Genomic DNA, 21,717 nt, shown 5'->3' with positions numbered 1-21,717 from the left:
TAGGCATTGAAAATACCTATAAATAATTACGAGCCAATGATGATAATATATGATGACACAATATTCTGCCAAATATTTATATGGCAAAACTATAATTGAATATTAATGTAAGAACTATAAATTGATGACTTGAGTGCCAAGTCTTTGTCATGTTTTATCCCATTTAACCTTCCCAAGAACTGTGTGAAGTACAGGCCCACACCACAGAATCTCCCCAGTAGAAAATCTCTTGGTTTTTTATGACCAAACCTCATAGAACATATTTCTTTCTCAGTACAGCATTTTTGTGCCTTTGTTTATACTGGGGGGAAAATATACCTTTGTCCACAAAACTCTGTATAACTTTTTAAAAAACAAAATGAGGTGTGGGAAAAATTTTGATTTACACTCTAGATAGAATTGGTCTAAAGAACGTCCAAATCATTTGTAGACACGTTGAGAACCACGCAGAATTTAACAATGAGGCTGTGCATCTTGGTTGTTGCTGCTACTGAGATGCAATTTCTCCTGATGCGTCACCACCAAGCCTCTAACATTTAGCTCTGGCTTTTGCTTAGTAGTGTTTGACAAAGAGTCCCTCCCAAAGATGAAAAGGCAGTGAGAAAACTATGGGAAAAGAAGTGAGTGATCAAGGTGTTTATTTTTTTTTTCAATATATGAAGTTTATTGTCAAATTGGTTTCCATACAACACCCAGTGCTCATCCCAAAAGGTGCCCTCCTCAATACTCATCACCCACCCTCCCCTCCCTCCCACCCCCCATCAACCCTCAGTTTGTTCTCAGTTTTTAACAGTCTCTTATGCTTTGGCTCTCTCCCACTCTAACCTCTTTTTTTTTCCCTTCCCCTCCCCCATGGGAAAGTGTGGTTTATATACACAATGGAGTACTACGTGGCAATGAGAAAGAATGAAATATGGCCCTTTGTAACAACATTGATGGAACTGGAGAGTGTTATGCTAAGTGAAATAAGCCATACAGAGAAAGACAGATACCATATGGTTTCACTCTTATGGGGATCCTGAGAAACTTAACAGATCAAGGTGTTTATGATGGGAGAGAAGACACCACTGAATATAAAGCAACTTTTTGTTAAGACTGTTTTGGTTATTATCAGAAAATAAACACTTGAAGCCATTTGTAACCTCACATTTTCTTGTTGCATACATACATATTAATTTTACTGTGTTTTCATTAAGTTGCAGGAAGTCGTTGCATGTTTTATAATGCATTATAATTTTTTTCAATTAAAAATAATGGAAAACAGGCTCCCTGTTGGCATTTTCAGGTGGAACCTGATTTTCAACAATAGCTTATGGATGTTAAGCAGGAGATACCTATTTAGTGTTAGTATTATACCATTTTACAAAATGGTGTAGAGAAGACTAAGACACTTGCCCAAACTCCCATACCTGGGAAGCTGGCTCGAGAGGCTGTGATCTGCCCCCTGTGACACTGTCTCCATTGTGGCCCTGCTACAGATGGTGTATGTTTCTCATCAACATTTCTCAGAGTTTTTGGCCAATAGGCTATTAGGTTGGAATGTTACTAGATTAATATACAGTATCATCTAAAAGGGAGTTCTGTGGCTAATTAGATTTGGGAAATGCTGCATTTAACAAGAGAAAACGTGTTATTTTACTTTTCAGAACCAAATGTATAATGCAGTTCTCTAAGATTGGTAGTTGAAATGATTTAGCACTTCCTAGATTTATTTGTTTGAAGTTTGTATAGATTAAGCATGGGATTGGTAGTATAAAATATGTAACTTACAAGTTGTGTGTGTGTGTGTAGATCTAGAGAGACATATATAGATACACCTTGTAACATTCCAATACTGACTTAAGCAAATGTGTGTTTATTTGTCTTGGGTAACAAAAAGTCTGAGGCAGGGCAGTCCAGGGCCAGACTCATTTCTCTTTCCCGTTCTGCTCTACCAGCCATAACAAGCAGTCATTCATAGTTTTCACCTCATAGACACCAGACTTTGCTGCACAGATGTTGCTGCCTGTATCTGCTGCACAGACTATCCAAGCCTTATAGCTGTTTCTCAGGCCAAAGAAAAGGTCAAGAGGCAGCCCCAGCACTCCCACTTACATTTCACTGACCAGAGGAGCATCACACGTCCACTCCACAGGACTTCTCCCAGATACAGGGAGCCTGTGAATTGGACTTTTGACTTTTAAGCCTCTGATTCGGTAAGTTGCAATGTAGCGATAAACCACAAAGCTTGATTTCATACTCACAGGACACACCAACAGCTGTGGGGTGGCTGTGGCTGTGCCTAATGTACCTGTTTCATTTTGGGGTCCAGGCTGAGAGAGCAGCCCTTCTTGGGCTACACACTTCCCATGGTGGAAGGAAACAGGAGATGGCAGAACCATATAAGGCTCTTGAAGAGTGCTTCAGGATGGTATCTGTTGCTTCCCCCCCCCCGCCCCCCCGCACTGCATTGTCTAATGCCAGTCATATACTAAGGCTGTCAGTAAGGCAGGGAAATATAATCCTCTTACAAAAGACATTGCAGATGGTTGGGCATATCAGCACAATCTTTCCTACATAATAAAAGCAGGCAAGTGAGAATAGACCAGAAATGAAAGTTGAGTCAGCAATATACAGTGTCTGCCACAGTTCACACAAACACACACAGAGACCTACACCACCCACAGCCTTTTTATTTATTTACGTTCCAGAGCATTTCACAGGACAAATATTCGTGTCCTTTGGGAGCTGTGATCTTGAGCCAGCCACATCATGTCCCTTTGATGAAATAACTATAAAAACATCCTGGTATAAAATACTTAGCCTTTCATGTGGACTGCAGCTCCATTCAGCATTATAATAGATTCCACTGCAATTGCATGGATAACAGTCTGTGTCACAGTTATGGGAAATTTCGTGTACATTAAAATCCACCGTTGAAAACACAGTCTCTTCAATAAATGATGTTGGGAAAACTGGACAGCTACACGCAAAAGAGTGAAATTGGAGTACTATCTTACACCATATGCAAAAATAAGTTCAAATGGGATTAAAGATTTTAATGTAAGACCTGAAGCCATAAAACTCCTAGAAGAAAACAGAGGCAGGAAGCTCTTTGACATCACTCTTAGCGATATTTCTTTTTGGAAGAGTCTCCTCAGGCAAGGGCAACAAAAGCTAAAATAAACAAATAGGACTACATCAAGCTAAAAAGCTTCTGCACAACAAAGGAAACCATAGACAAAATTAAAAGGCCACCTACTGAATGGAAGAAGATATTTGCAAATCATACATCTGATAAGGGGTTAATATCCAAAATATATAAAGAACTTATACCATTTAATATCAAAAGAACAACCAACCAGAGGACTTGAATGGACATTTTTCTAAAGAAGACCTACAGATGACCAATAGACACATGAAAAGATGTTTGACATTACTCATCATCAGGGAAATGCAAATGAAGACCACAATGAGATACCACCTCACACCAGTCAGATTGCCTATTATCAAAACAAAAACAAAAACAAAAAGTAACAAGTGTTGGTGGGGATGTGGAGAAAAGGGAACCCTCGTATGCTTTGGTGGGAATGTATATTGATTGGTACAGCCACTACGGAAAACAGTATGGAAGTTCCTCAAGAAATTAAAAATAAAACTACTATATTATCCAGCAGTTCCACCTCTGTGTATTTATCTGAAGAAAATGAAAATGCTATTTCAAAGAGATATGTGCACCCATATGTTTATTGCAGCTTTATTTATTTATTTATTTATTTATTTATTTATTTATTTATTTATTTAGAGGGAGAGGGAGAAAGCCCATTAGCTGGGCAGGGACAGAGCGAGAGGAGACAGAGAATCACAAGCAAGCACCAAGCTGTTAGTGCAGCACCCACCACAAGGCTTAATTCTGTGAACCGTGGGATCATGACCTGAGCCGAAATCAAGTTAGACTTAACCAACTGATCCAGCCAGGCACCTCTATGCAGCATTATTTAAAATAGCCAAGATATGAAAGCAACCTAAGTGTCCATCAGTAGATGAGTGGATAAAGAAGATGTGATATATATATATATATATATATATATATATATATATATGTATGCACATATATATATATATATATATATATATATAAAATGGAATATTACTCAGCCATTAAAAAGAAGAATGAATTCTTGCCATTTGCAACAACATGGGTAGACCTAGAAGGTATTATGCTAAATGAGATAAGTCAGGCAGAGGAAGACAAATACTGTATGATTTCACTCATAAGTGGAATCTAAAAACAAAAAAAGAACAAATAAAACAAAACAGAAGCAGATTCATAGATATAAGAAATAAACTGTTAGTCAGCAGAGAGGGGAGGTGTGGGTGGAGTGGAGATGAAATAGGTGAGGGGGATTAAGAGGCACAAGCTTCCAGTTATAAAATAAATAAGTCATTGGGGATATAATGTACAGCATAGGAAATACAGTCAATAATGTCGTAATAACTATATGGTGACAGATGGTAACTAAACTTAGCATGAGGCTCATTTTGTAATGTATGAAAATATCAGATCATGGCGATGTATACCTGAAATTAATAGCATAGTGTATGTCAATTATTCTTCAATAAAAAAATTCACTATTATCATGGTGGTATAATGAGCTGAGTTTCTTTTTAAGCCAGGAGAATTTCAGAAAATAGAGTCATGTCTAGTTATTAAAGGGTTTTTCTTTTTCCTTTTCTTCTGAATCAGGTGCTGTCATACCATGCAACATGTTCAAAAGCTGAAGTTGACAAGTTTAAGGTAAGGAAGCAAAGAGTGCCTTGCCAGTACATAATGTTACGCAGCTTTCTGATCCTTTGTCATTTGCCTCTGTAGAATCACTCCCGCCCATTAGGTGTTAAGGAATAGAACTGGGCATAGGTGTGCTTGGATATTTCAGTCTTAGAGGGGAAAGGGGATTTAAATATAATAGAGCAGCCCCTTCATGATCATTTATTTATTTATTTCCATTTGCTAAGTAGGTGGGATATTAGGGAAAAAAATCTGTGTAAGAATCAGAACACCTGGCTTTGGCATTGGTTTTTCCTCTAACTTTCTGTTCACTTAAAATCTGTGTGTTTTCATCTGCAAAAAAATAGGACAACAATAGCTAACACTTGTCAAATGCTTACTATGGACCAGGCACAACACAAAGCATTTTACCTGCATTAATTCATTTGAATCTCATAATCCTGTGAAGTATACTGTTTTACAGATGAATAAGTTGAGGCATGGAGATGTTAAGTATATAGGCCAAGATCAAATGATTGTAAGGGTTATAGCCAGGCAATGCAGCCCCGGAACTGGAGTTCTTAACCACCATGTTCACTGCTGTTCAGTGGGACCTTCTTCCAGCTCCAACATTGGATAAGTCTGTGAATGAGTCTTAGATATTCTTTTTCGTTCTTTTTTTTTTTTAAGATTTTATTTTTAAGTAATCTCCACACCCAGCGTGGGGCTCAGACTCACAACCCTGAGATCAAGAGTCACATGCTACACCAACTGAGCCAGCCAGGTGCCCCTAGATATTCTTTTTCACCTCACTCACCACCGTTCCCTTAAAGGCAGCCCAGAATTCTTGTTCCTTTCCCCGCACTTCTAACCAGCCATGGTCAATATATGAGAGTGTGGGAAACCTGATTTTGCACCCTTATGAAGTCTATGATGTCTGCCTTTTTGTTTTTGTGGAGGTTCAGAGAATTATTGGGTTAACCACAACAACCATAAGAAAGATAGTGTTTTGTGCTGTACTAATACACATTAGTATGTAATAACACTGATGATGGCTAGTCTTCTAATTAGGAGTTTCATTTACACATACATGCATTCATGGAAGAATGGCACAGAGACCTTTGTACCTGATCGTTGAATCAGATCATTAGAGTTGAGTCACACTGATAAAGAAAGGAAACAAGGGAAGACTCCAAACTCAGAGTAGGGATGAGGGAACTGCTCAGAAGGACAGGGAGCAGCCCATCTAGCATGGGCATAAAGTAAGCTGCGTGGGCTCCATCCAGGGATATGGTCCTATTGGCTTGATGAGAGGCTTAGGAAAAGACATGCAGTGGTAACCCAGATCAGGAAGAGATTTGTTGCCAGCAGGAGGTGACAGCTGACAGCAGAGGAAGGAGACAAAACAACCCAAACCATGGCAGTCAGGGCCTTCTTGTTATAGAGAGAAGCATCCTACATACCAGCTAGAATGTGAGTGCCATTAGGGCAACACTTTTTTTTTTAAGTTTATTTATTTATTTTGAGAGAGAGAAAGGGAGAGAGCACAAGCAGGGGAGAGGCAGAGAGGGAGGAAAAAGAAAGAATCCCAAGCAAGCTCTGCACTGTCAGCACAGAGCCCAATGCAGAGCTCCATCCCATGAACCCATGAGATCATGACAAAGCAAGCCAAAATCAAAAGTTGAATGCTTAACCAACTGAGCCACCCAGGGGCCGCAGGGCAGCACGTTTTGTATGTTGTGTTCAGTGCTCTATCTCTACAGCTCTGGGGACACAGTAGTATTCAGTAATTATTTGTTGAATGGATGGATGAATGAATGAATCCAAAAAGCATCAGTGTTCTGTAACTCAAAACAGTTATTCACTAAGAAAATGTTAAAACCATGGTTACGTATAATTATTTTTTATGTTTTATATTTTATAAATATGTCCATCAAAAATATTTAAAGCGTTTGTACTTTAATGAAATTTAGTTACCTAGAAATCCTATTTATGGAAATAACTTGCCACAAATATTTTACTGTTCTTACTGTTTTATACTTTATATTTTTACTGCTCTTATAATTATCATCATTTCTAAAAGAAGGAAGGGACAGGCAGGAAGAAAGACAGCAAAGCTCACAGTGGGACTAAATATGACTGCAGGAGCTATTTGATGGGACATGTCCAGAATCACAGCAGGCCAAAATCAATAGCTCTGTACTCTCTGAAGGTATTGCCCTTTGTTCGGCCTTAATTCTTAATTCCTTAGAGTAAGGAAAACACTATTGTCTGGAATTTGCTTTTCTATTGTTAGCTCACAAACATACTAAAAATATGAAGTATTTAAATTTGAGAACAAAGGGTTATTTCATCTTAAAATTATCAAGAGTATTAACTTAGCTAATTTATTCCAGATTTTATCCTGAAAGATATTGGTAAGTATCTTATTACAATGTAATTGAGATATAGTAGATAATTTTAACCTAATGGCTTTTTTTCTTGATATATAAAGTAAACAAAACATTATCATAATTGGTAGCTGATGTCTTGTAACTGCAGCAATAAGATTAAAATGTAGTGAGCTTAAAATAATCCTGCACATAGACACTGAAAAGTATTTACTAAAATTTCACACTGGAATATGTGCAATGGCAGTTTCCTAACATTGTAATTAAATAGCAATAAATAAATGCTTTGTTTTGACCACTATGTACAACTAAACCATGCATACATTCAAATATACTGTAGGGGCACCTGAGTGGCTTAGTGGGTTAAGCGTCCCGACTCTTGATTTTGGCTCAGGTCATGACCTCAATGGGTCGTGAGATCAAGCCCTGTGTTGGGCTCCTTGCTGTCAGCACTGAGCCGGGTTGGGATTCTCTCTCTCCTTCTCTCTCTGCCCTTCCCCCACTTGGGGTGCTCTTGCTCTCTCTCTCACTCTTTCTCAAAATAAATATGTAAAAACGTATATATGTAGTAAACTTTGCTACCTACCGTAATTTTTAGCAGAGATATTAAAGAAAAAAGAGAGAGAGAGATTTGAAATCTGCATTCAGAGTTATCTATGAGATTTCATCAGTGCAAGGATTGCTGAGTTGATGGATTATGTGCAGCTGGGACCAAGCTAGTGATCAGTGATTCAGAGATTAAGTCAGGGTTTGGAAGAAATGTCATCAGCTAGTACTGAGAAGGATCTGGAGGTCAAATACAGGTCAGACTCCAGTTACAGCCGAAACTACATTGCATTTGGGATTCAGATATGCTGAGAATGCCAGTGGGATGTGGTTGTTTACGCAAGAGACTAGGAGGCCTCCTAGTCAAGAACTTTTCTTGGTGGAAATTGAGGCCTCTGGATGGTTCCAAGTTCAGCATGGGGTTTGTCTCTTGAATCTGTCCCTTACCACAGCCTCCTATGGATTCATCTTCTCAGCTAAAAACATGAGTAGACACAAAAGTTATGGCCCTTAGTACAGTTTCAGTACAATAAATGACTCTAAGAGCATGAGGGTTCCAGAGTGCCAGTAGAATGCAACAGAAAGCAGCAGCCCAATGGAAGGAAGCCTCAGATAGACCAGAAGCAAGGCACCTTCTACCAAAATGGCCAGCAAAGGCTAAAGGGATGAATTCAGGCTGAGTGGTCACATTTTAAGGACAAATAAGATATACCCAGGGATGTCTCAGAAATAAGTAGAAGAGAGGGAGATCCTATTGGAGAGGATAATACATACCATTAATTGTTTTCAATTCACTACCATTTGTACTCCTAGGCGGGATGGTTTAAAGGAACACAGATTTCATATATGATAAACCTGTAGTCAATCTTTAATCATCATTAATGCTGGGCTGGTAGCTCCTTACCTTTTTTCATATCTTATCTTCCTATTTCACACCTGTCCATGCTTGGGGATTTCTTTTCCTATTGTGAAATACCATAGGAGAGGGAGAAGATGCTTTTACTTTTGTTTTGCTTTGTTCTATTAACTCTATTTCTCCAATTGGGAAAATTTCCTCCGTGGGTGTGTGGTGGTAGGTAGGTGAATGGTGCTCAGAAGGTGAAAACCATTCTAGAAGAATTCCTGGATTATCTAGCCAGAATAAGTAGATGAAACAACATATAATTGCTCAGCAAAGAATGTCAGAACCTAAGCTTATTTTTATGGTTCTGACATATTATTTATACCTTGGGATTTTGGAGAACCACCTATACACAAAATGATCACAGAACTTCCTGGAACTAATGAATTAACTTTTTAAAAGTCTGGTTGAGGCTATAATATTAATAATTTATCCTTTACGGGCTGATTGCCTTGTGCATTGAATGAAGAAAGAAGGATTTAAAGAATGGTTTTTGTCCTCATTAACATTTACTGATCTTCCTTGAACTTGAAATAAGAAAGGCGTGCACAGAAAATTTGTGCAGATTTTAGTGCCTGTTTATATTTCTTCTGCTCGGTGCTAACAGGAATAATGGATAAAGACCATATTGACAATTAGATCTCTTTGAAGATGACTGGTTTAAAGGCTTTTAATAACCTGAAGATGCCAGCTGTGATAACATAAGAAAATGAGTTTAGTGCACCAATTATATGCTCCTGTAATTTTATGCACTTCCCTAAGATTCCAATGCGGTGGACAGACCAAACAGTTATCACTATATATGCCAGTTTACCAATTAAAATTAACTCATGGACGTTCTCATGTTATATTGCCACCTTTTATCATCTCTTCTTTCAATTCCAAACTGCATGGGTTATGGCTGCAATCAGAGATGAACTCGTTTACAGCACTATTTAACTGCCTCAGTAATTAAACACCAATAACTCATGTTGGGTGTTTGGGTTTGGACTACCTCTTGCATATTTCAAGTTATCAATGTTAATGCCTGGGCCACAAATTAACATCCTGGTAAAGTAAATAAAATAAAATAAAGTGCCAAGGAATAGGTACTCCTTGTGGCCTTTACATAGCTACATCAAAAATAGGACCTTATGGTCTCCTCTGTGAGATGGAGGGCAGCGGACGGGCAGGGCAATAGGATGGGATATACTAGGCTTTTTTTTTAAGTAATTAAGTTTGAGTAGACATCTTTGATCCATGAAATATTCAAATGTTATCATAAGAAGCTTCCTCACTCAGAACCACCGTGGCAGTCGTGCCGGTAGATGTGTTTGTCACAGGTCCTGCACAAGAGTCCCTGCACGAGGGGTGTCCCTGAGGAGGCAGGAGGTGGGGCTCACCCCTACTTGGCTGGTCAAGTGATGGCATACCTTTTAGTAACTGACCTCCCAAAGGATGCACCTTTTTCTAATTGCACAAAGACAGGACATCTGCTGGCCACTGCCCTGCCAACTCTATTTCCAAAGCCGTGGAAAAGTCCAGTCCTTGCAGCAGCTTCTTGCAGAGGAAAAGTGGCCTGGGTAGACAGAGGACAACACTACGGCACTTACCCAAACCCAAGTAATGAGGCAACTGCCAAGGCAGGGAGGAGCAAGGTAGGGCAGAGGTTTGGGGAGCCCATGTTCCCTACCGTGGTCAGTAGGAAGCACCTTCTAGCTCCTCTCCTGCGGGCCGGGTGCTCCCACAGTGACACCTCCAGAGTCCAGGGGGTGATCCAGGACCTCAGGGGGCCCGGGAGGAAGGAGAGATTTCTCTTGTTTCTCTAGCCTCAGCCCTCACAGTCTTCTGAAATGCTACCTTTGGAAATCTCAACAACCAACAACTTTCCAGTTCACCTTGGCATACTTCTAAGGTTGTTTAAAAAGATGACCTCGCAGCAGTATAAATGGAATTTGGGACTCATCTTACACCTAACCTACTCTCTTGTCCCCACCTCTTAACTTTAGGGGGTTGTTTTTACTTTAAATAGTAGCTATGCTGAGTTTAATTTCCAAGATTTTTTTTTTTTTAATCAGGGAAAGTTATTGAACCTTCAGTGGGAAATTGGCTGCAGGGGAAACAGCTGGATCAGCATCCTAAAGGGCATCTCCTGCTCCTAAGGCAGCAGACTGAGCCATGCAGCCAGCACCACTGGGACATGCCCATAAATATGTGGAGTGCTCTGTGTCCAAATGTCCATGTGATCATATGGGGTTCTCTTTATGAGTAGTGTCTTAATGAACTGTTAGCTCAGAAAAAAAAGATGGTTACACTTTCTCACTCTTGAGTATGGAAAGTAGTGGGGAGGGGAGTGGTGTGAGGAGAACTGGGGCTGCAAGTCCAGGCTGGCCTTTTCTACTGCTGAACTACGCGGCTATGAGTTGAGGGCTCTTCAAGAACCCACCAGGCCCTCCTGTGGTGACCCTGACCTCCTTTCAGGTCAGCGTAAACAACCATTATTGATCACTTCTTTCCATTTGGAAACAAAATAGGGACACTGTCTCCAGAAGGTCACAGTGGATGTTTACTTTCCCTGGGAGGAAGGATGCGCCTGGAAGGCTTTCTCCCACCTTCTTGCTTCCACACATTAACACAGCTGGTCCCCTGCACTCCTTGAGTGGAACACATGAAGGCCCAGGGAGTCTGACCCTGAGGGAATGAAATAAAAGGCAGTTCATTTTTGGTTTTGGAGCAGTGATGAGTCATGAAGGCCCAGGGAAGACAGGAGTGGAGGGCAATAGTGTGGCCCTGTTGGAGCACTGATGCCTGAACAATGAAGGCAACTATAGAGGCCAGAGGGATCAGACCCTCTGGGTTTCTAGAACCCTGGGGCAGCTCGGACTATCTCACTCTCCCCTCTCTCTGGTTTTCCTCTAGTTAAAGCCATCTATGACTGTAGGTACAGAACTGGGAAATTGATGCCCCCTCACCTCAATGATGTGGGTTTGGTTTGGCAGTCATAATGGTTGGTTTTCTTCTGCATTTCCTTCGGTATACATAGAAGCTTCCCTCCCCCTCCTCTCCAGGGGCACACTTGACATAATTACCCAGTGACCTTTGTGTCCTCATATGTCCTCAATCCCGTGTGCTGTTCCCTCATGGAACAGAGGACTTGGGAATGTCTCCCATGCCACCACCATCCTCACAGTTACCACCAGCTCAGACTCTCATTCTTTCTCATTCAGACCATTGTTTGCATGCCCCCCTACCTGGTCTCCCTACCACCTTTTCTCTCTCATTGGCACAGAGCCCGATGCAGGGTTCAAATTCAAGAACCCTTGAGATCATGACCTGAGCCGAAGTCGGACATTTAACTGACTGAGCCACCCATGTGCCCCATCCCTCCCTTTTTAAAATAAGTTCTTAAGACCTATTCCCAAATTCATCCTGTGCATAGTGGACAGATTAACAGTACTCTTCTGTTGGTGCCGGTCTTCCTTCTCAAAGAGCTCAACATCTATGATTCAATCATTTCAAATTCTTCAGTTGGACATTAAAATGAGTGAAGGGGAGTGGAAAACACAGGCTTCAGTTATGGAATGAATGAGTCATGGGAATAAAAGGTACAGCACAGGGAATATAGTCAATGACACAGTTCTAGCGTAGGGTGACAGATGGTAGCTACACTCATGGTGAGCACAGCGTAACGTATAGAGAAGTTGAGTCACTGTGTTGTACACCTGAAACTGATCTAACACTGAATGTCAGCTATACTCAAATAAAAAATGTTTAAATAACCAAATTCATTATAATGATACTTTTAAAAACTGCTCTGAACTCTCACCTCCAGTTCACTACTCCATCTGGCTTCCCATACTCCCCCTGACGGACCCTTCCCACGAGCTATGTTAGATATTTTCTGTCCATTCTCTGCCCTTCTCTATCTCTGCTCCCATTCCTGCTTCTATCTTTGCATAGAGGCCTGACAATCTGCTTCTGCTCAGTTGCGCCCCCTCCATGAAGTCGTTCTCACTGTAATTCAGGCAGAAGTGATCTGCTCGTTTGCCATTTTTTCATTATACATATCAGTCTCTACCTTGCAATGTAAATCTTTATGCACCTGCCCAATCACCTGGTTAAACCAGGAGCATTTTTAGGAGTGAATCCTTGTCTTAGTCATTTTTGTAACCCTTATATTTCCTAAAGTGCCGCTTGCACCTGGGTGCTGGAGAAATGTCTACCAAATTCATTGAACTGTTTGCGGTTTTGATGGCAGAGGTGTTTACAACATGTGAGTCAATTTTGGAGTAAGGATTTATGACATTAAGAGTGTCGCAAATTCTTTCTCAACACCTGTTTTAGGTTCTTGTTTACTAGTTTCCTAAGAAGCCTGAACTATATGAAAAGAAAGGGATTCATTTTCTTTGTTTAGCATATTCTCTTTGGAGTGTTCAGTAATGACAATATCTGTCCTTCCCTAGTTTGGGCAAAGGCCCCTTGTCATTCTTAGTTGATTCAGCAATTTCTTTAATACAGGCATACCTCAGAAACACTGAGGGTTTGGTTCCAGCAATAAAGCAAATATCACAGTAAAGCAAGTCAAATGAATTTTTTGGTTTCCCAGTGTATGTAATAGTTTTGTTGACACTCTACTATATCTATTCACTGTGCAATAGCATGATGTCTAACAATGTGCCTATCTTAATTAACAAATATTTTATTGCTAAAAGTGGCTAACCATCTTCTGAGCTTTGAGCAAGTCATAATCACTGATCACTGATCACCATAACAAATTTAATAATGTAAAAGTTTGTAGTGGATTGAGAATTAGGAAAATGTGACACAGACACATTATGTGAGCAAACGCTTTTGGAAGAATGGCACTGATAGACTCCCTCAACACAGGGCTGCCGCAAACTTCCATTTTGCAAAAACCGAAGTACCTGCGAAGTGCAATAAACCAAAGTGCGATAAAATGAGGCATGCCTCTATTAGATGTGATTCTTCACTCCTGCTACCACCATCCTGATGACTACGTTTGTCGAAACCATTATTTTCTTGAATCTCAGGATGTCTTTCTAATTTTTTTCATTTGTATGGTCCCATTTTCTGTCCTTTCTACCTATTTTTGAAATTGTGTGCTGCTTTGGTAGTTTTGCGTGTTTTCTCTCAGTTGACAGTGGATCCATCCAAAATCTTAAAAATGTGCATAAATCATGATTCTACTGATCTCAGGGCACAATATGAAATGCCAAGTTAGGAGACAACGTCTTTGTTGCCAGAGCTGTCTGTTTTTAAGCAGCCTTTGGAAGGCCACAGACACAGTAAGACAAAAGAGAGCAAACATGGAAGTAGACAAAACAGCCACCAGACTTCTCAGTTCATTTAAAATTTCTAAAAAAAAGGAAAAAAAGAAAAAAGTAATAAAATTCCTAGACCTCCGGTTTCCTCATCTTCACAACAAAGCCATTTTCAGCTATAATATGCTATAATTTTATGAGCCTATAAAATTTATCTCCAGGAGGGAAGGGGAAAATAAAACATAAAGCAACATAAAGTTGACAAAATATCTTGGGGCTCTTATAATTTCTGAATACCCAAAGCTTTTAAATTTAAGCTCTATTTTAAAAATTGGAGTATTTGGTGGAAGACTTGGCTCAGTTTGATGTAATTACATATAATAAGTGATTTCCGAAACCCACCATGGCTACATTATATTTGAAGGTAACATTTTACAGTAATACTCATGAGAAAGGTAAGTGATTATTTTAGGTAGAACAAGGATCTGAATCTCATCAGTATAGAAACTATACACTAAGGCTACCTATAAATGTTTAAATAATTATAATGCCTTAAATGATACTACTTAGCAGGGCATAAAAAACATTTTCCTACCCGTTATCTCACTGGAGCCTCACAACCTCTTGTTGAGGGCAGGGTCATTATAGCTCCAATTTACATACAAGGTGACCAAGAACCAAAGAACCAGCAAGAAAAATACGTGTATTTGGCTTTGATTTTTTTCTCTCTAGTGTTTTGTTTTGACCTTGAAGACAATGCTTCATTTCAAGTACTGAAGAGGAAAATGTAAGCAATAGCATGGAATTTTATCCTGAAGTCATTTCTTTTGACGTAACTGTTATTCTTGGAAACAGTGGCATTTTGACAGTTTGTGGGGCCAAATAAGCCTGAATGGTGTTGATGTCTGAGAAAAACGGAATTTGAGGCTGAACTTTAACATAGACATTTAAAAAGAGGCTTTTTGTGGTACTCTTTGGGCAATTGATACATAATGCTATTTTATTAGAAACTTATTTTTGTATTATGGTTGTGCTATCCATGTGACTTCTCGCCCTGGGGTTTCAGACTGCTTAGAAACCTAAGGAAATTGGAAACAGCAAACATTATGGAGATATTGCATCATTCTTAGCAAGTAGGTATATGATCCATTATTCTGACATCTTGCTTGTCTTCCTTATAGTCTGATTGGCTATCTAGCTATATAGAAATCTCTTGACATCTGGAAAGCTCAAAGGAAAGAGAGCAGTCCCACTTTATTATCCTGTATTCTCCAGGCCTGCCAAGTACCTTGTAATACAGATAACAAGGATGTGAGATTGTGAACATCCGTTTAAGGATAAAGCACTTGTCAGGAGATAAAGTCTTATGTTTAAGGCATGAGAACTCATGAACTAGAGACTATTTTGGGAAAGATATGAAGTGAAGAATGTGAGATTGGGTTTATATTTGTATAATATTTCCTATAGCGATACATGGTATTAGGGACATCATGGGCAGTAATCTGCATATCTGAAATATGACGACTTTAACATAAGACTCTAAGGTCTTTTTAAGGATTTTTGAAAGTTATGATTCTGAATTAACCTCTGTATATTGCCTCAGTTTGTATATGTGAATATGTATGGTGTGTGTGTGTGTGTGTGTGTGTGTGTGTGCTTGCATGTGCTTTAGCTTAGAGGGATAGTCAAGTGATGTAGAGGTTCAACTGTGGCTTTGGAAAAAAGATCTTATGGCAGTTCGTTATATCCAAAGAGACAAGCAATGGAAAATCTGTGAGAAAACAAGATCTGAGATGAAACGTTTTGGCCACTGGGTGCCATCCTTGCTCCACGTAAGGATTTACTGAGCCACAGTTCTAGGAAAAATGGTAAGAACCCAAAAGACAGTAATTTAAAAGTAATTTCAAGATATAATAATGTTTGTGTGCGCACATGACCTAGAATATGTTAATGACACAGGCAGCTTATTCATTTGCCGAGGCACGAGGTGCAAGGACTGGGGAAATCTCCCCTCTGGTTCAGCCTTATCAACAAAGCCTGAGCAAAGCCCTCTTGCTGGCTGGATCCCAAGGAACCAGCCAGCGGGTACAGGGGAGCTGCTGTGGAGGCGCTGGGAGCTGATGACGACGTGGTGTGGTGGGTATCCAGAGGTCGAATGCGCCATTAATTATTTTTATTGCTGCGTGTACTGCGGTATGTGTATAAACAGGACTTGAACCCAGCCATCTGTGTGGCTGTGCCCTGTGCCTTTGAATGCATTCCTGTCATTGCTAGAGCTGGTGGAGCCATTCAGCACTCTCCCCTTCAGCAGGAATGCTGGTGATGGGTGCCGGAGGAATAGTAACTCTGTTTGGGGTTCCTTTTGTTACCCTAGAAGCAATTCATGGAGTTTGCAAAAACAACACCTTACCCAGGCACTAGAACGTCCATAGTCAATGACACAGTATCTGTGCAGGATTTTGCTATCTTTGGATTTGATGCCAATATACATAAACCTGAGAAATTAAACTCAGCATTATGAACAAGAATAGCCACAGAGACTATTCTAAGGCTGTCAGCCAATACAGGCTGATGTTTCTATCCAGGGCCTCAAATATATGATTGGGACTGAAAGAAATTAGGACGTAAAGAAGTAAGAATTTTAATAAAAATTGAAAATCTGTTATAGTCACACCATAAAAGAAAATTCTACAGTCCTTTCTACAAGACCACATTGTAGAAGGGTTCCAAGCTCAAAATAGATTTTATCTCCTACCCCCAGGTTGGGGGCTGTGTAGAATGGCCTCATAGCTGGCCCTAGAAGCTGGCCCAGAGCAGGGCCTACAGGTACTTCCTTTAGTCTCATTGTAATCAAATCCACACACCCATGAAAGAGGAGATTGTAAGAAGGGCTGGTGAGACTTTAAAAAGGGTAGGCTTTTTTCAACCTATCCAGGGATAAAAGGCTTAAAGGCCATTCCACTGTTAACCATCTACAGGTGGATGGACTTTCAAATACATTTTCTGGGCTTACTGTAGGATAACATGATACCAATCATTATATACTTTTAAATATTGCTACTCGCTAAGAGTAGTGTTTTATAGCCACAGCGTTCCTTCTGATTCAGTGTGCTTTCACAGCTCTTATTTCATTGGATGTTAACAGAAGCCTTTAAAGGAGGCATCAGTGACTTTGTCCCGTTTATGAACCAGGCAGCTGAGGGACATTGCATACTGCCAGTTTGGAGACCTCACTTCCTGCTGCTGAGGTCCTTTTTTGGGACTCTCCCACCCAGTATGTGCTCAGTTCACTCGGTGTGACGGTCACCTGGAAAATAACATTTAATGAACATTTTACCAGGTGCCAGGTGTGTTTTCAGTGCCTTCCCTGTATTACAAATTAAGAAATCGAGATAGGGATAAGCATGCTGAATTTGTGATATCCCCTTTCTGTGATAACAGACATGGAATCCTTCCTGCTTTACATTCTCCTGGTCCTGGTTTGGTCCTGGTTTGGTCTGATTATGAGCCCTTCTGAATTCTAAGGCTTAGGTTCTTAACAGACGAGTTCAGATTTCAACAGACTTTACTAAGGGTGTGTGTGTGTGTGTGTGTGTGTGTGTGTGTGTGTTCAAGGTTACATAGTGGTGAGACAATCCAGGACTACTGCTTAAGCAGATGTGTATTCTCAGACTTCAGCATTCTGGAATATCAACATCAAGGGACAGGTTGTAGGATCTAAAAGTGATCTTTCCCCTCAAAGGTAAATCCCAAACAGTTCTCGTGCTGAATGATCCCATTCTTCTGTATACTAGGTTCACTTTCCTAACATACATTATAATTAATCTTGGGCCTTTCCAGAGACAGAAGGGAGTTCTGTGAAAATCAAGTTTTGTGGTTTCTGCAGGAACAGGTGGCCATCCTCACCACTGGCTTAAATTTGTCAAACATGAAATGTTAAGCTGGATTTTAAAGAAGGACACTTTGCACTCTCCCCCTCACCACCAGCAGGAAAGCCCTAGAATTTAGACAAGAAAGACAAGAGGGAGAGAGGCTCCCTATGACTACTTTGCTCTAATATGAAAAATCATAGAACTCACCCTCCCTTTAAAACCACAGAGAAACTTATTTTTCTGCTTAGAATATCTTTCAAACCATCAGTGATCCCTTTGAAAACAGCGTTCCTCTGGTTCTCTGAAGAGTTATGTGTGAGAGCAAAGGCTGATTATTTTGATAACCCCCTTAAAAAACCAAAGGTCCAAGTATGCTGTTGTTAGGAATGTCCCTGTCTGCACTAGGCTGTGATCAGGCGTCTCTCTCCATGTGAGCTCTTGCTCCCACTGCATCGTGATTCACTCATGAGAAGTCAGGGCTGAGTGGTTGCCAGGTCCCAGAATGCAGGACAACCTGCCCCACCGATTGCACTCCTGCAAAGCCAACCACTGCAGGCAGATTCCCCTGGCCACTCCTGGAGCTGGCAGCAACAAGCACCCGGGGGCCCCTTGAGCCAAATGTGCAGAGCCGTATACATGCATGCAGCATGGAGCCCCTGGGTATTCTCAGTGCAGTCTGGCTTTCCTTACAAAGGGCATAAATGTGGCCTGTGTCAAGGCCTAAGTTTCTCATCTTTTGGCAATGCCTTCCAGAAAGAACTATTTCCAAGTTGCAGTTTGGAGAATCTCAGGGAAGTTTGCCAGTGGGTCCAATTTGGGTCAAGTGCTGATCCCTGGACCAACCAACTGTGACAACCAACTGTGACAGGGGCATAGTCCTAGAACAATATGTCAGGTCCAGAGTGGAAACAGCCTGGCTGGAGTAGAATGCATGGTCTCCTTGAAAGGAGAGGGATATAGGTAGATAGTCTTATAGCTGTCCTTCACAGATGAGGTATACATGCATAGAACTTTAAGATGTGACTTTTGGTCCCTATCCAACCTATTGTGGCCTCTCTTGTGGAAAGCACACAATTCCTGGAGCACAGGTGAGATGCTCACAACTCCCCCTTCATAATTTGTTAATGTAGACACTAAGTGACACCAGTGTCTATCTGACCTATCTGCCATAGTGGTTTCCTAAGTGACTTTGTCTGGATCGCATTATTGAAAAGAATGTATTATTATATCCTTAAGGCATTTCTATTTCCACAGCTAATCCCCTCTGATGGTCACCCTGATTTGGCTCTCAAACTCACCCAAATTTTGTAAGGCAAATAAATATAAATTGGCCCAGGAACTCCTCATTAACAATTATCTCACCTGATCACATGACAGTCACATCTTTCTATCGCTTTTCTGCCCTGGAGGTGCTAATGTAGAACCAGGAAAGCCCCTTTCAACTAGATCAACCAATAACCCACAGATTCCTTCTCAAGTGGCCATTTCTTCATGAACTAGATAGGATTTACTGGAGAATCGAGCAGATCGAGAGGCCAAACATCCCTAGCTCTGATGTTTGAAACTCACAGTAAAAGCTCAAGTCCTAATCTACTTCCTGGCCTCATTAGAATTCAGTTAGGAGAAGGGCATTCTTTCCTAGAGGCTCTCTGGCAGATTTGTGTATGAACAGTTAACCCTGGTGTTAGCAAAAGCAGTTACTTGTATCCAAACAGCTTTCTCTGGCTGCCAAGAGAATCCCAAAGCTGTTTAGACAAGACTTTTCTTATCCTCCCACCAGGATGCAAATATTTTAAGTGGACAGAGTGAGATAAAATGCAGTCAGTACTGCGCTGACACTGACCACATCCTGCGGCTGCTGGATGTTGGGACTTGGAGGTCAGGGGAGGAAGGTGAAGGAGAGGACACTAGAGACAAGGAGACAAAGAAAAATTTTAAAGGCTTCCTTGACATTGTTTAAAATTATTTCCCTGGATAAACAAGTTTGGACTCTAAAATGCATCAATACATAACTGCAAAAGGTATGTAGAAATACACATATATTTCTAGGACAGGTAGAACTGCTAATCAGACCATGAAACGGATATGTGAGGGTAAGACAACCTTGAGTTTTTTTTTCTTTTTTTCTGCCATATTCCCATAACTGTTCTTCAGATGCCTAAATGTAGACGCAGGGAGATTTATTTTTCTTCTAACAGGGTATGTTATAGTTGTCACTCAGCCTTGAAATAGTTTTCCTCTCCAGTGGAACATCAGGCTGGTAATATATTTGCATAGCCCTTCCCACCTGTCATTCTTTTGCCCGCCTCATGCGTCAGCATTGCACAGGGTCCCCAGCCAGCCAATGGCAAGCTTGTAAGTTGCTGCATTTATGGGACATATTTTCAAAATGTTCATAGTCACCCAGCAACAGGAAAAGGTATTTTTCATTGGCTCTCTTGCTGTCAGCTAGAAAGGAGGACAATCCGGATAGACTTCAGCTGTGAAGATCAAGATGGGACACTGGAAGAGGGGCAGGAACCAGCGGGGAGGGGAGGCTAGATGTTTGAACACAGGAGCCTCTCAGTGGCCAATGTGATATTTTATAAGTATTGTGTAAAGCATGATATTTCATCCCCCCCAAAATAAAAAAATAAAATGTTAAAGAATAGCGCTGTAACAGGGCAGGTAGCTTTCATCTGCAGTGTCATAGGATGCATAAAAGATCAATCTTGGCTCCCAGTTTCATCTGCCTGATGAAAGGAAGTGCTGCTGAATTTGGAGTCCCAGTGAGAAATAAATTAGAGCTTTTTTTGTGGAAACAATTAAGCTTTCCTCTATTGGAGGGAGGATGCCATGTATAGTGCATATTCTAAATGCAAATCAATCCCACGAGCTACTTTATCAATATCTGATCTTGTGAATTATCTTGCGCTTAAAAAGTTCTACCTAAGGAACACCTGGGTGGCTCAGTTGGTTGAGCATCTGACTCTTGGTTCCAGCTCAGGTAGTGATCTCATGGTTTGTGAGTTCGAGCCTCACATAGAACTCTGGGCTGACAGTGTGGAGCCTGCTTGGGATTCTCTCTCTCTCTCTCTCTCTCTCTCTCTCTCTGCCACTCCTCCCCACGTGCTCACTCTCTCTGTTTCTCAAAAGTAAATAAATAAACATTTAATAAAATTTTAAAAAAAGTTCTACCTAAATTCTTCAGGCTGATCCCTGCCCCACTCTCCAAGAAAACCCAGGAATAAGTCAAGGTAGCCCAGGTTTTGAATAACAGGCTATCTCGCCAAGTCCTCTGACTTCTCCTTTGACTGTTCCCATGCAATCTATCTATAGAGGAAAACAGGGTTTCCTCGTTCTGATTTTACTCTTTTGTTGTTACTATAGAGCAGAAAATTAATATTGACTGGGTGCGTATGTGAAATCAAAGCAATTGGGGAATGCTCTGTAAGCCGGACAAGGGGAAAAAAAATACTTAAACTGGTGGTGCCCAGTCCTTGCTGAGAACCCAGCCTCTTGTCACTTTAAGCTGTATGATGGGAGGGCATACACTCTCAATAATTACAAACAGTTAAACTCAAGGGTTCGATGCCAGGAGCACATACTTATCCTGTCACTGGTCTAATGCAGAAGAGGCCATTTACTCGAAGAGCATTCAGTGTAGACTTCCCTGCCGATTCACTGAGCTGCTGCTCTTGCCTGCTTAAAGCAGCAAAATGGAAGGAAGGTGCTGTCTGTCCGCTTTGCCAAGAGTTAAGTCCGGTTGGAAATTAACCATAATTAATGGTAATTATAATTAACAGTGGGCAACATATTAACTGTAGATCCAATACTATTACATGCATGTTAATTCTGTAGACTCCTATTAATAAACTAGTATGTGAATATCATCTCTGTGTATCTCTAATGGGTATAAAAAATGATGCAGGCAAATTTGCCTTAGCTAGACTCTAAGCTACTTGAAAACTGCTATATCTTCAGTGCCTAACACAATGCCTGGTATATGGTAGGTGGTCAA

The 21,717-nt window shown here is 40.6% G+C and overlaps 1 protein-coding gene across 8 annotated transcripts in view; it reads left to right on the top strand.

The window, feature by feature from the left end:
* The window catches only part of PDE11A (phosphodiesterase 11A), a 411,261-nt gene that overhangs the window by 271,986 nt on the left and 117,558 nt on the right, over positions 1–21,717 (top strand). For all 8 annotated transcript variants that reach the window (XM_007083909.3, XM_042994780.1, XM_042994778.1 and 5 more), the window contains one exon: positions 4,727–4,777. In XM_007083909.3, coding sequence (XP_007083971.2) covers positions 4,727–4,777 — 51 coding nt within the window. The remainder of the gene's footprint in view (positions 1–4,726; positions 4,778–21,717) is intronic.

Source organism: Panthera tigris, chromosome C1 (genome assembly GCF_018350195.1).
Source record: "Panthera tigris isolate Pti1 chromosome C1, P.tigris_Pti1_mat1.1, whole genome shotgun sequence".
Classification (NCBI taxonomy): domain Eukaryota; kingdom Metazoa; phylum Chordata; class Mammalia; order Carnivora; family Felidae; genus Panthera; species Panthera tigris.
This window is presented reverse-complemented; position numbering and strand designations above follow the sequence as displayed.